Source organism: Narcine bancroftii, chromosome 4 (genome assembly GCF_036971445.1).
Source record: "Narcine bancroftii isolate sNarBan1 chromosome 4, sNarBan1.hap1, whole genome shotgun sequence".
Lineage (NCBI taxonomy): Eukaryota > Metazoa > Chordata > Chondrichthyes > Torpediniformes > Narcinidae > Narcine > Narcine bancroftii.
In genome coordinates, this window is record NC_091472.1 from 239392494 (window position 1) to 239408408 (window position 15915).

The following is a 15915-nucleotide window of genomic DNA, read 5'->3' on the forward strand; positions in this document are numbered from 1 at the left end:
CAAAATGACTGTGCATTATGTCCCAAAATGGCTGTGCATTATGTCCCAAAATGGCTGTGCATTATGTCCCAAAATGGCTGTGCATTATGTCCCAAAATGGCTGTGCATTATGTCCCAAAATGGCTGTGCATTATGTCCCAAAATGGCTGTGCATTATGTCCCAAAATGGCTGTGCATTATGTCCCAAAATGGCTGTGCATTATGTCCCAAAATGGCTGTCAATTGTCAGTTGCCTGCATGTGAAGGGCCCATTGCCGGAAGCGATGGATTCAGTGTGGTGGTGAGCTGAATCTAGAGTCTTAGCGAATGAGATAAGCTTGGCTGGACAATATCATTAGTAGGATGTTGGGCCTAAGGTCCTGTTTCCAGCTCTAAAATTATCTGGGGATTCGCCCTCAAACAGTCAGTTGTCCATAGTTGATAACTTTAAACTGCCAGCTCCATTTCCTTGATGTAATTGCCCCAATCCAACTACAAAATTCCAAACATTCTAAAAATTGCTGCTCAGCTCCCTGTCCTCTTTCCCTCCTTCACCTCATTCCTGCTGCAACTTAACTGACAGAGAAAACTCTTATCTTTTTTCGAAGAGACATTAAAGTACGAAGGGGGTTGATAGGGTAGTCAGTTTAAACATTTCTGCTGGTGGACATCAGGAGTCATAAATGTGAAACAGTGATGAATTAATCCATTATGGCAATGATTTTGGGAAGAATATAACCATGTTTATTCAGAGTTAATGCCACCATTAATGCAAAAAACATGGGGACATTTAAGAAGGAGCAAGACATGTCCATAGGAGAAAAATATGCTGAAATGGTTGGATAAAGTATCTGAACATTCTAAATTTGAATCTTCAATCTTAGAGAAAAATTTAGGGGAGATATAAGTTTTTTACTCTGAGTATGGTGGGTGCCTGGAATGCATTGCCGGGGTGGTGGTGGAGGGTTGACATTCAGAGGACACTTAGATAGGCACATGGATGTAAGAAAAATAGAGGGTTATTGGTGTGAGGTAGGGAAAAATTAGATTGCTGTGGAGTAGGTTTACATGGGCTGGCACAATATTGTGGGTGAATGGCCTGTATTGTAATGTTCTATGATCTTCATTTGCTGTGTGTTAGGTGCTCTTGCTTCTAGCAGTCAAAGGGAGTTGGGGGGGGGGGGGGAAGGGGAGAAAATGACACTGTGTATATTCAAGAGGGAAAGGTTTATGTGTATTTTGGTCAATATGGTTCATAGTGTGAAAAATTGAAAAAAGGTGATGACTATTAGGATTATCAGTTTCATCAGAGCTTGGCCAAGCAATGTGTATCCTCAGCAATTCAAAATATGCAATGGGTCCATTAGTAGTAAGGAAGGCAAATGCAATGTTACGATCAGTTTCGAGAGTACAAGAATATAAAGGCATAGATGAAATGCTGAGGATTTACAAGGCATTGGATAGACTGCATTTGGAGTATTGCAAGCAGTTTTGGGCATATTTCTGAAGAGGAATGTACTGGCATTGGAAAGGGTCTAGAGGAGGTTTACGAGAATAATCCCAGGGATGTGAGGGATAACATATGAGGAGGATTTGATGGCATTCAGCCTGTACTCATTGGTGATTGGGGGGTGGGAAGTTGTGGAGAATCTCCTTAAAACTTTCCAAATATTGAAAGGGTTGAATAGAGTGGGCATGGAGAAGAATTTTTCAGTCGTAGGATAGGCTAGAGACCACAGCCTCAATACAAAAAGATATTCCTTTAGAACAGAAATGAGAGGTTTCTTGTCAGAGGGTGGTGAATCTGTAGAATTCGTTGCCATAGATGTCTGGTGCCAAGTCATTTGAGTATATTTAAAGTAGAGATTGATAGGTTCTTGATTAGTAAGGGTGTCAAAAGTTATGGGGGGGTGGAATGGAGTTGAAAAGAAACATGATTGGCATAGCAGTTAGTGCAACATCTTTACAGTGCCAGCAATCGGGACCAGGTTTCGAATCCCACGCTGTCTGCAAGGAACTGGAACATTCTGCCTGTGTCTGTGTGGATTTTCCCAGGGGGTTGTGGTTTTCTCCCACCATTTGAAATGTACTGGGGTGCAGGTTAATTGGGGGTAAATTGGGCAGCATGGACTCATGGGCCAAAATGGCATGTAACTGTGCTGATTTAAAAAAAAATAACCACTACTTCAATGGCAGATAACTTGATGGGCTGAATAGCCTAATTCTGCTCCGGTCTTGTGGTCTGAATCCTCCCAAAGCATTGTCTATCCATTTCTCTCCATGGATGCTGCCTGACCTGATGAGTCCTTCCAGTCTCTCATTGTACAGACATGAAATGTTACATTCCAGCTGTTTAAATAATGTGACCAATTTTACACTCTTGTGGAGGATACCAAGAAGCAGATGGCAAATTGGATGGTACTGTGGGATTGTACCAAAGTTTTGAAAAGACTTTTCTATTTATATCGTCAACAAGGTCTATACGGTGGCTGAACTTCATCAAGCCTTTAAGATATACATGTATTATCTAAATAATGGTGTGTTTGAAGAGCCTATAAAATTCAGTCTGGGATGAACAAGATCATGATTTATTGACAATTTTCATCACTAGAATAGGATTTTCAATGTATCCAGAAAGAATTTCTTGTTAATATTAAATTTTGGAAATTGAATTATATCAAATTAGTTGGAAACATCCAATTGCCTTTAAGTACATGAGGAAATCATTCAAAGATGTAATTCTTCAGGATTCAAATAAAATACTTCCAGCTTCGTAAATGTTTAATTTTCAGTATGAAATTTTAATTCTTTCCCAATTATAGTTTTAATCTCATATCTCTCTCTCCAGGCTGATACAATTACCAAAGAAAAACAGATCAACCTACTGATTGAGGAAAATAGAAACTGTGATCTTAAAATATTCAATCAAACTGAAGGAGGTACAACTCTGTTACGTTGCTTAATTTCTTAATTTTGCTTGACAATTCTGAGCTTTATCTGTTTGCTGAGAAATCTGACAAAATGACTACATTCCTTAGTGAATGATCTACCACATTGAAATGGAAAGCAGAAGGAATACTCAGAAAGTTCACCAATGCTGGTCATAGATTTTTAAATAATCTGAAGGCGGTATCACTATTTACAGGAGAGAAGATTCACTCTGTGTGGACTGGATATTAGTGAGTTGAGAAATGAAGTAATTCAGGAAATGTGTATAAGATGTTATGGGTGTGTTTATTGTTCAACTATAGCTGTGCAAATGGTCTGAATGGAGTGAAAATGATGACATATCACTGGAGCACAGCATCTTGACATTCCCTAAAGGAAGGAGGTTCACAGTGATGCAGGGGAAACGTCTTTAGTCAAAGTGAAAAGTACAACTGCCAAGACAGCATAGGCACTGGGAGATAAATTGGTGGAATGAGTTGAAGAAGATCTGACAATGGTAGGGGCAATGCCTGAATAGCTTGGTTCTTTATTGTAAATACAACATAATGCAATGTTAATTACTGAATTTTTAAAAATCCACTCTGTCATTTTCATGAAATAAGTAATCAGTTTTGTACATAATCTTACAGTTTGCAACACTTTCTTTCACATAATACAGTTTCAACACCCTTTTTATCACCACCTATATATCACCATAATACCATCACCTATTTGCTGCAACTAAAAATCCACAAGAATTTTTTAAAGTGACTCTGAATGTGTTCAAAATGAAACTTACTCTGTTGAATAATATGCCTGACATTGTTTTATTGTCAGAAATAATCCATCCATTATTGCAGATAACTGCAACCAAAGATGCTGGTTATTTATGCCTGCCTCGGTTACTGTGAATCTACTGGGTGTGAATTCCATTGATTGCCCACTGGCCCAAGGAGTGTAACGGTGCTTCTGTGTTGAAAATCTGGAGCTTCACTACAGGGACTAGGTCCTGGAATTGTCCTGAATTTAAGATGTATTAGTGAGAAAAGCAACAAAATCCATTCATGCTAAGTAACCGTGCAAATGGCTCATTATTGGGAAATCTGTTTGTTCTCTTTTGCTAATCTTCCATTGGTTCAAATAAATGCAGTCAGAATGAAAGAATAAGACAAAAATGTACTGTGATATTGGCAATGTGAATCATACACATTTAGCAAACTCAATTATTTGCATGATGTTTAGAGAGTTTTACCTGTTCTTTACTGTCCTTTACAGCCAATAAATAATGAACCCGCCAAACACATGTATTACTGACATGTGTGCACCTGGTCTCAGGATAGCCCATATGTTTATGCAACTCGTGAGATAGTGTATTCATTGCTTCCTGAAGTTAACAATCAGCTATGGTGAAAATAAACTATTTGGAGCCAGCGAACTGAGGGCATCAAAGTCCCCACAGTTATCACTGAGAAGAGAAAGGATGTTAAAAGATAGTGTCAAATTTTGCTCAAACTTCTATAACTCTGAGTTTTAGGTTTTTTTTTAGATTAACTTGTCAAACATGGATTTCAATACGGTTGTCATAGTTTGGGTGGCCAAACTTGCTTAATGTAAGAGCCACAAACGATAAAGCTCAGATGCTTGAGAGCCGCAGGACAAGAACAAAATTCACACTTGCGTTTTTATTGGTTACATACACATTTTGTAACAAAAATTTTATATAAATTTTAAGAAATGCATATTAAATGCAAATAATATTTATTAATTCATACAGTTTTTAAACTGTTGATTTGTATTAATTTCAGTAATTACAAAGACACAATTATGTAAAACAAGTTAACCAAAAAAATGAGAGATATTTTAATCAGATTTCCACCTTACAAAATTAGTCTTGTTATAATTATATTTTTTATGACTAAAATACAATGCTATAAATATCAGGCTATTAAAGACGTGAGTCGGGTGGGCTGGGGGAGAGACCGGCAGTGCGAGTCGGGCGGGGGTAACCGGCAGCACAAGTTAGGTGGGCGAGGGGGAGAGACCGGCAGCGCGAGTCGAGTGGGCGAGGGGGAGAGACCGGCAGCAAGCCTCATATTAAAAGTCAAAGAGCCGCAGTTTGGCCACCCCTGTCATAGATCATATCATTAATACTTTGTGGGGAAAGAACATGCTGAAATAATATAGCCTTGTGAATCTTATGGAGGGGAACAATGAGAGTAGAGGATATGGAGGGATAGGTAACTGGGAGAGTAGGTTAGTAGCGGCAGTGGGGTGGGGGGGGGGCCACAATTCAGAGGGAGATATGAGGAAGTGTCATCAAACTGATGTTCAGCCTTTGTGAGATAGAGGTCAGTTCACCAAATAATAATTGATGGTGGAATCATATTTTCTGCATAATTCAGAATGCTTCAAATTGCAATTTATTGTGTCCAAACTACCCATTGGCAACAGGCCTCATATTTAATATTGGCATATTAAATATATAAAACAGGTAACTGAGACCCCTCTCTCTCAGAACCATTCAACTAAATACTTTCTGCACCCTCACTAGGGGTTGCTTTTGTATATTACGACCATTTATTAATCTCGCAATGCAGTGTGTTTCTTAAAATTTCTCCAACTGCCTTGCCACCTTCAGAAATCTACACATATACTGTGCAAAGCATAAATGTGCTGGAAAAACTCAGCAGGTCACAGCATCCAGAGGAAGCAAGGAGTGACCAACATTTCAGGCCTGGGCCCTTTATCCTTCCTGACAAAGAGCCCAGGCCTGAAATGTTGGTTACCCTTTACTTCCTATGAATGCTGTGTAACCTGCTGAGTTTCTCCAGCACATTTGTGCATTGCACTTGATCCCAGCATTTGCAGAGTTACTTGCTTAACTCCATTTAAACATTGTATATATTTCCCCGTAGTTAAGATCTGCAATCACAGACCACCCTGCCTTGTGGGCCAGGGACTGTCTGGGGAGTCAATGGATACAGATCTTGAGTGCCTACTATTTAAAAGAACAAAAAAATCATTTGGAAACATAACCCTTCCAGCCAACCACTGAAGGCAGCTTTCCCTCGAATAATCGAGATGCTAAGGAAACAGTGTGATAGTACAGATTCTATCACCAATGTGTATATGTACATATGTACAGATGATAGTGTAGGATGACTGTGATTGGCTGAGAGTGTAGCCACACCTACTGGCAGGTCTTAAAGGATTGCTCTGAGCCAGACCAGGTCATTCTGGACTGGTCGACCTACTTGTGATATGCTCCATTCTTTTAGCATAAAAGCCTTGGTTTGGATCAACAAGTCTTTGGTTCTTTCGATGCGCATTACAAGCAGGATATGCCTACTTCACATATCTGGGAAACTTTGGCAAGGAGTGACAGTCTGTGAGTTGTCTCTGCTCTGAATTTTTGGAGGAGGTTATAAAGGCTCAGATTGTTTTGCAGCGGCCTTTCCTCTGGTTCAGTAGATGCTTTGAGGTCCATTTGTACAGGAAACATTGCAACATGATTATTGTGGTGGTTCTTTCTTTGGCTTGGCTTCGCGGGCTAAGATTTATGGAGGGGGTAAATGTCCACGTCAGCTACAGGCTCGTTTGTGGCTGACAAGTCCGATGCGGGACAGGCAGACACGGTTGCAGCGGTTGCAGGGGAAAATTGGTTGGTTGGGGTTGGGTGTTGAGTTTTTCCTCCTTTGTCTCTTGTCAGTGAGGTGGGCTCTGCGGTCTTCTTCAAAGGAGGTTGCTGCCCGCCGAACTGAGGCGCCAAGATGCACGGTTTGAGGCGATATCAGCCCACTGGCGGTGGTCAATGTGGCAGGCACCAAGAGATTTCTTTAGGCAGTCCTTGTACCTTTTCTGTGGTGCACCTCTGTCACGGTGGCCAGTGGAGAGCTCGCCGTATAACACGATCTTGGGAAGGCGATGGTCCTCCATTCTGGAGACGTGACCCACCCAGCGCAGCACAACATGATTATTGTGGTGGTTAACACAATGCTATTACAGCATATGGGTTCCAATCCAGCACTGTCTGCAAAGAGTTTTTACGTTCTCCCTGTGTACATGTGGGTTTCCTCCATGTACTGCGGTTTCCATCCACCCTCCAAAACCATAAAGTGTTATTAGGTTAATTAGTCACATGGGTGTATTTGGGGTGGAAGAGTTTGTTACCATGCTATGTCTCTAAATTAATTTAAAATAAAATTTAAATTTAAACTTAATCATGCCTGAATCTGATCTAGTGGGCAGCAAGGAAAGGTTACATGTCCTTCAGTAACCCACTGTTTGAAGATGCTTATGCCAAAGGGAGTTTCAGATCTGCTCTACTCTTCCTTGGCAATGGAGGGCAAACTCTTCAGGGGTTCCTTGGACTACTGCATTTCAACTTAATACAGAATCCATTTCCTTTCTCATTTTGTCTTGGTTGCCGGCACAGCAGATTTTTCAGTTTGTCTCTCAAAAGAAGCAAAGGATGATCATCATTCATTTCTAGGCTGATCACATACTGGTGTCATGTTCCAGGACACATTGTCTGCCTCTTTCTCACCCTTATGAATGGGTACAATGGCTGACCAACTGAAATGTAGTTGCACCCTAAGATAGCAGCAGTGGAAGTCCAGTTGCCATGAGTGCTTCAATATTCCAGGGTCTTATTTCCTCTATCATCCCTTTCCATAGAGCAGAGAACATTACACACATTACTGGCCCTTCAGCCTATAATATGATGCCTCTTTCAGCATCAATCTAATCCTTCCCAATCTCAACACCTCATTTTCCTTACATTCATGTGCTTATCTAAGAGGCATTTAAATGTCCTTTTTGTACCACCACTACTTCTGGCAATCCCTATCACCCTGAACCCATATCCTCTAGTTCTTGACTCACCTAACCTCACTGGAAAAAGCCTGCTTTGCAGTTTCTCCATCTATAACATTCATAATTATGTGTAACCCTATCAAATCTCCCCTCATTCTCTGATGCTCCAGGGAATAAAGTCCTAACCTGTTTAACCTTTCCCTGTAATTTGATCTCTTCTGCATTCTTTTCTGTAGTTAGGTGACCAAAACTACACACAATACTCCAAATTTGGCCTCATCAATGTCTTATGCATAACTTTACCATAACTGGCCAACTCCCACATGCATACTTTTATTTATGAAGCAAATATGCCAAAAGCTCTCTTGACAACCCTATCTACTTGTGACCTCACTTTCCAGGAATTATGTCACTGTATTCCCAGATTTCTCAGTTCTACTGCACTCCTCAGTGACCTACCATTTTCTGTGAATGTCCTATATTGGTTCGTCCTCCCAAAGTGAAACAACTCACACCTGTCCGCATTAAATTCTATCTACTATTTTGCTGCCCAGAACTAAAGGTGATGTGGAACTTAAGATACCCACCATGACCTGAGAAGGAGAAGGGCACAAACCTGAAAACTAAGAGGTGCCTTGAGTATGAAAATTACACTCTGGAGGGAATGGAGCAAGTCAAACCTCACCCCTCTCCATGCCCAGCTCTGCACTTTGTATTATCTTTCTCAGGATTATTCTGAACATGCAATCTTCTCGCATCCAGTCATACACCCAGGGAACCACAAAAGGAGCAGGATCATGGAGTCATAGCAAGGTGCAGCTTTTAGCCAACCATCCAGCACCATCTTTGGGCTAATTCTGGTCTAACCCATTTTATACATTCCCATCAACACCGTCGCCCAACTCCGCATATTCTAGCACAGCTGCACAATCTGGACAATTAACTCGCTGACCACCACATCTTTGTGATTTGGGTGGAAACCGGAGCCCCCAAGATAAGCCCTTGCGGTCACAGGGAGTTAGTGGAAACTCCACACAGTCAACACCAAAAGCCAGAATGATTCCTGAAAGTTCAAAGTTCAGATTTATTGTCAGAGTACATACATAACATCATATACAGCTCTGAGATTCTTTTTCCTGCAGGCGAGGCAGAATTACCACATATTGATAGTGCAAAACTGTACTCGATGTACACGTAAACAAATAAAGAAATGCAATGCAGAGAGAAAAATAATCAATAAAGTGCAAAAGTAAGAGTTTTAAAATAAATCCCTGATTGATTTTGTTGTTGAGGAGTCTGCTGGTGGAGGGGTAGCAGCTGTTCCTGAACCTGGTGCTGTAAGTCTATGACATCTAAACCTGATGGTAGCAGTGAGAACAGAGCGTGTGCTGGGTGGCGCAGATCCTCGATGATTGCTGCTGCTCTCCGACAGCAGCATTACCTGTAGATGCTCTCAATGGTGGATAGGGTTTTGCCTGTGATGTCCTGGGCTGTGTCCACTACCTTTTTGCTTTATGCTCAGGGGTATGGTGACCCCATACCAGACCATGATGCAGCCGGTCAGCACGCTTTCTACCACACATCAGAAGAAATTTGCCAGGGTTTCTGATGTCATACCAAACCTCTGCAAACTCCTGAGGAAGTAGAGATGCTGGCGTGCTTTTTTCATGATGCCATTGGTGTGTTGGTTTCAGGAAAGATCCTCTGAGAGAGAGACTCCCAAGAACTTAAATTTGCTCACCCTCTGCACCTCTGATCCCTCAATAATTGCTGGATCATACATCAATAGAGTGGATGCAATGGCTCTGCTAGCTCCAATTTTCCCAAGAACACATCAACTGCAAACAAAAAACTGGCAATCTTGGTGATTTCCTGTTTGCTGGGCCAGTTTTGTTGTCTACATTGTAGAAACTTGGCACAGACTGGAAAATTGCTTTGTTGAATACCTTGGCTCTGTCTGCCACAATAGCAGGGATTTTCCAGTGGCAACCCATTTCAATCCCCTGCCCTATTCCCTTGCCAACATGTCTGTCCATGGTCTCATGCACTGCTAGTCTCCTCCAACTGGATGGCATTAACATTGAATTCTCCCCATCTTTCCCTTCATCTTCTTTCCTCTAGCTCTTTCTCTTTCTTCTCTTTTCCCTCTGGCTCCTTACACCCAGCGCTACTTCCATAGAGCCAAAAACAACCCCCCTCCCCCAATCAATTCTCATCCTTTCTCTCTCCTGACTTCCCATCCATATCCAATAAACATCTTTTGTCTATTGGTCTGTACTCCTCCCCCTGCTCATTCTTCCCTTCTCCTCAGTTTTAATTCAGACACCTGCCTCCTTTCTGCTCATGCCTTAAAAGAAGGGCTCAGGCCTGAAACGTTGGTTATATATTTTTACCTCCTATGGTTGCTGCGAGACCTGCTGAGTTCTGTGTTTTTACAGTTTTGTTCTGGCACAATCTTCAATTTGAGTGCATTCATTCCAATTGATTTAGAGAATGTGCTTGTGGAGAGAACACTGGGTAATGAAGTGTGACTGAGGAAACCAGGATATATTTTCTTCTTTGCACAGCTGCACAGTTGGGGAATGATGACCCTCATCCATCCTATTTGTCACATTCTAGCAGAGCATAATTATAATCAGGGATTCATTTGAAGTTGTCCATTAGCAGCCAACTATATATAATGGTTACACATGGAGATCGCAATGTCATACATATTCAGGTGAGGAACTCCAGTGTGGAATCGTTAATCATAGAACACAGCACATCACAGGAATAGATTTGTCAGCCCTCAATCTCTGCCGACATGATGCCAACTTGAACTAAAACTCTACTAGTTGCTAATTATCAGAATCCCTCTAACCCCTGCATGTTGATGTGTTGTCCCAGAAGTCTCTTAAATGCTACTCTCATATATGACACTACTGCTACTCATGGCCAGCCAATCCAGTCACCTACTCCACTTGGAATATTGTGTTCATTTCTGGTCTCTTCACTGCAGGAAGAATGTGAATGCTATGTGTGGTAAACCACTGTTATACGTAATTGTCTGGTCAGGCACACCTATTGGTTGATTGTACCTGTGGCCCCTCCCCACAGGCTCCTGTATAAAGGTGGCTGTTCCACAGCCCCCTCCTCAGTGCAGGACAGTCGAACAATGTGGATGTGCTGTTGTTCTTAAGTGAATAAAAGCCTGTTTGTTTCTCAACAACAATCTTTTGAGTAATTGATGCTGCATTAATTTTATTAATTTAAAGTTGGAGATCGACCCTCAATCACCTGAGGCATCCACCAACATTGAGCTCTGGATGCGCTGATTTGAAGCATTCTTGCAGGCTTCCTCCACCATTGTGCGATCAGAGACCGATATAGTACAAATACTGCACTCCCGGGTCGGCACCCTGATGTATCCCATGATCAGGGATGCTGCATCGTACCAGGAAGCCATGGACATACTCAAAGACAGTACCTGTGTAAGATCAATGTTGTCTATGCCAGACACTTTCTAGTGACCCGTAAACAACGACCTGGTGAGTCCAACACTGAATACCTTCAGGTCCTGTGAGCACTTGGCAGGGCCTGTGAATGCAAGGCCATGTCTGCCATGGAGTACTCAGAGGACCAGATCCGGAATGCCTACGTCATGGGGATCAGGTCGAGCTACATCCAACAAAGACTCTTGGAGCAAGTGGAGCTCAGCCTAAGGAGAGCAGAGCTGGCAGGTATGCAAGAGGTGGCTCTCTTGAACATGGAGGCCTTCTCGACTGACAAAGCGGCCATCTTATGGTTTCCTCAGGTGCTGCCATCTTGAGACATGCTGCCACCCCTTCACTCCGCTAACAACTCGACCACAGCAGCAGTGCTCTGCAACCACCTCCCGTCACTCTCATCTGGCTCCAGTGGCAACCCGACCAAAACCACAGTGCTGCTAGAGCACCCAAAGTGCTATTTCTGTGGCCTTGGCAAGCATCAGAGGAAACGCTGCTTAGCAAAGGATTCAACTTGCTCCAGCTGTGGGAAGAAGGGCCACTATGCCAAAGTATGTAAGTCAAAATCTCTTCCTAGCAGCACCACGAGTGGATATTGGGGGCCGCTGTCCAGGAAACCATTGTCACCAGGGCTAGCAGCACTAAGTGCAATCCATGGGGGCCACCATCTTGGGCCCCATCTTCTGGACCCTGCAGTGCTGTGTGCAGGCCGTGGAGGCCACCATCTTGGGCACCATCTTCTGGATCCAGTAGTGCCGTGTGCAGGCCCTGGCAGCCGCCATCTTGGACACCATCATTTTCCAGCAATGACTCAACACTGGTCTCCATCACACTCGACCAAGACAGCTCACATCAACTCGCCAGGTCACTGATGGATATTCAGGTAAATGGCCACAAGACAAGTTGCTTATTTGATAGTGGGAGCACAGAGAACTATATACACCCAGACACAGTGCGGCGCCTTTCCCTTACAGTATTGTCATTGAAACAGAAATTCTCCTTGGCATCCAAGTCATACACAATGGACATCTGGGGCTTCTACATAGTGACTTTGATGGTGCTGGGTACTGAATATAAGGACTTTAGACTGATGATAATGCCGCAGCTCTGAGCTATTGGGACTGGATTTTCAGTGTCACCTTAAAAGCATGGCGATGGAGTTCAATGGGCCCCAACCACCCCTCACTGAATGTAATCGGCAGTTTTCAAACAGACCACTGTGTGCCTCCCGCCCTCCACAACCCCTCATCGTACATGGCCAACAATCCAACCACTCACCATACATGACCTGTAGGCTCTCCACACTGTCGTTATTCACTTACCTCACTCCCAACTGTAAACCTTTCGCTACTAAAAGTAGGTGGTACAGAGCCAGGGCCTTCATCCAGGCAGAGGTACGGCGCTTACTCAAGGAGGGGATTATTGAAACCAGCAGCGGCCCTTGGAGAGCACAGGTAATGGTAGTACAGAATGGGGAAAAGAATAGAATGGTCAGACCATCAACAAATACGTGCAATTGGATGCATACCCCCTCCTACACATCACCGACATAGTCAACCAAATTGCCCAGTATTGGGTCTCTTCGACCATTGACCTGAAGTCGGCATACCACCAGCTCCCTATCTGCCCAAAGGACCACCAGTATACGGCATTCGAGGCGGATGGCTGTCTCCACCACTTCCTGCGGGTTCCCTTCAGTGTCACAAACATCATCTTGGTTTTCCAGCGAGAAATAGACTGCATGGTGGATCAGTACGAATTGCGGGCCACTTTCCTGTACCTCAATAACAGGACCATGACCTGTAGGACCATGACGCCAATCTCCAGAAATTTCTCAAAGCAGCCAAGTTCCCTAACCTTGCATATAATAAGGCCAACTGTGTATTTTTCACAAATTGTCTAGCCATCCTTGGCTGTGTTGTGGAGTATGGAGTCATCGGCTCGGTCCCTGACCGCATGCAGCTGCTCCTGGAGTTTTCTGCACAGCCTCAAGGCCCTGAAGAGGTGCCTTGGGTTCTTTTCCTATTATGCTCAATGAGTCACCAATTAGGTGGATAAAGTCCACCCCCTCATTAAATCCACATCTTTCCCCCTGGTGATGGAGGCTCATGCAGCCTTCAATCGCATTAAAGCAGACATTGTCAAGCCCACAATGCACGCTGTGGATGAATCCACCCCATTTCAGACTTTGCCTTGGTAGCCACCCTTAACCAGGCCGTCAGTCACATTTTTTTTTCACATACTCTGCAGGGCCCCGAGATTCGACATTACTTGGTTGAGAAGGAGGCCCAAGCCATGGTCAAGGCAGTGCAGCACTGGCGCCATTACCTGGCCGGTAGGAGATTCACTTTGCTGACGGATCAACGCACAGTTGCATTCATGTTTATTGATCACCAGCAGAGGAAAATCAAAAATGACAAAATACTGAGGTGAGGGTTGAACTGTTCACCTACAATTACGACATTCTTTACTGGCCGGAGAAACTTAATGAGCTGACAGATGCCCTGTCCCATGGGACCTGTGCCAGCGCACAGATTGACTGGCTGAAAAACCTCCACAATGATCTCTGTCACTTTGTTAAAGGACACAACCTGCCATACTCCATCAACCAGATCAAGTCCATGACAAAGAACTGCCAGATCTGCGCCAAGTACAAGCCGCACACTTACCAGCCAGACAGGGCCCCATTAATCAAAGACACCTGCCCCCTTGAGTGACTCAGTGTCGATTTTAAAGGACTCCTGCCCTCCACTCTCCGCAATATGTATTTTCTTAACATCATTGATGAATACTCCCATTTACCATTTGCCATTCCCTGCTCAGACATGGCTGTTGCCACAGTCATCAAGGCCCTGCGCAGCCTCTTCACTCTGTTTGCTTTCCCCAGTTATATCCACAGTGACCGGAGACCTTCCTTTATGGGTGATGAGCAGCACCAGAACTTGTTGGCCAGGGAAATTGCCACAAGCAGGACAACTAGTTACAATCCCCGTGATAACAGGCATGTGGAGACAGGGAATGATACGGTTTGGAAGGCAGTCCTCCTAGCCTTGCAGTCTAAGGGCCTCCCATTCTCCCACTGCAAGAGGTCCTTCCTGGAGGCCCTCCACTCTATCAGGTTCCTGCTATGAACTGCCACGAATGCCACTCCACATGAACATATGTTTTCGTTCCCCAGGAAATCTGCAACAGGGACCACACTACCAACATGGCTGAAGTCCCAATGGCCAATCCGATTTAGGAAGCATGTGAGGAGCCATAAGTCTGACCCCCTGGCGAAAGGAGTCACTTCCTCCATGTCAACCCCCAATATGCCTATATGGCATACCTTGTTGGGCACAAAGACACTGTCTCTGTCAGGGACTTGGCTCCTTCAGGGGTCCTGGAGACCACTGCTGATCACCCCACAAGCCCCTCACCATTGAACACACACAATGCACCTGACCCCCTGGTATCCTGCCTCTGCCCCGAGGGAGGATGCACCAGACTCATTGACACCTACCCACCAGCACAACACTGATGAGTACATACAGATGCCAGAGACTGTTTAGGACCCTGCCGGTGCACCGCAACCACAACCGGTACTGCGACGGTCCTAATGAACGACTAGACTACCTGAAAGACTGAATGTGATTTTGAATTGAAGTTCCACTTCACCCCGGTGTACTCTTTAAAACCAAAGGGTGAATGTGCTCAGCCACTGTTATGTATAATTGTCTGGTCAGGAACACCTATTGGCCGATTGTACTTGTGGCCCTGCCCCACAACCTCTTGTATAAAGGTGGCTGTTCTACAGCCCTTTCTTCAGTGCAAGTCAGTCGAACATTGTGGATGTGCCGTTGTTCTTAAGTGAATAAAAGCTTATGGGTTTCTCAACAACAGTCTTTCGAGTAATTGATGGTGCAATCCTAGTGTCGCCGAGAATGTTCTCCCAGAATCACAGTGCGGCTTTCGCGCAAACAGAGGAACTACTGACATGGTCTTTGCCCTCAGACAGCTCCAAGAAAAGTGCAGAGAACAAAACAAAGGACTCTACATCACCTTTGTTGACCTCACCAAAGCCTTCGACACCATGAGCAGGAAAGGGCTTTGGCAAATACTAGAGCGCCTCGGATGCCCCCGAAGTTCCTCAACATGGTTATCCAACTGCACGAAAACCAACAAGGTCGGGTCAGATACAGCAATGAGCTCTCTGAACCCTTCTCCATTAACAATGGCGTGAAGCAAGGCTGTGTTCTCGCATCAACCCTCTTTTCAATCTTCTTCAGCATGATGCTGAACCAAGCCATGAAAGACCTCAACAATGAAGACGCTGTTTACATCCGGTACCGCACAGATGACAGTCTCTTCAATCTGAGGCGCCTGCAAGCTCACACCAAGACACAAGAGCAACTTGTCCGTGAACTACTCTTTGCAGACGATGCCGCTTTAGTTGCCCATTCAGAGCCAGCTCTTCAGCGCTTGACGTCCTGTTTTGCGGAAACTGCCAAAATGTTTGGCCTGGAAGTCAGCCTGAAGAAAACTGAGGTCCTCCATCAGCCAGCTCCCCACCATGACTACCAGCCCCCCCCACATCTCCATCGGGCACACAAAACTCAAAACAGTCAACCAGTTTATCTATCTCGGCTGCACCATTTCATCAGATGCAAGGATCGACAACGAGATAGACAACAGATTCGCCAAGGCAAATAGCGCCTTTGGAAGACTA

General features: G+C 44.1%; 1 protein-coding gene across 1 annotated transcript in view; it reads left to right on the top strand.

Moving 5' to 3' along the window:
* Positions 1-211: 211 nt before the first annotated feature.
* LOC138762446 (parathyroid hormone 2 receptor-like) overlaps positions 212-15915 on the top strand; it is a 96107-nt gene continuing 80403 nt past the window's right edge. Inside the window, exons 1-2 of the mRNA XM_069936204.1 lie at positions 212-280; positions 2828-2918. Of these exons, the coding sequence (XP_069792305.1) occupies positions 212-280; positions 2828-2918 (160 nt within the window). The remainder of the gene's footprint in view (positions 281-2827; positions 2919-15915) is intronic.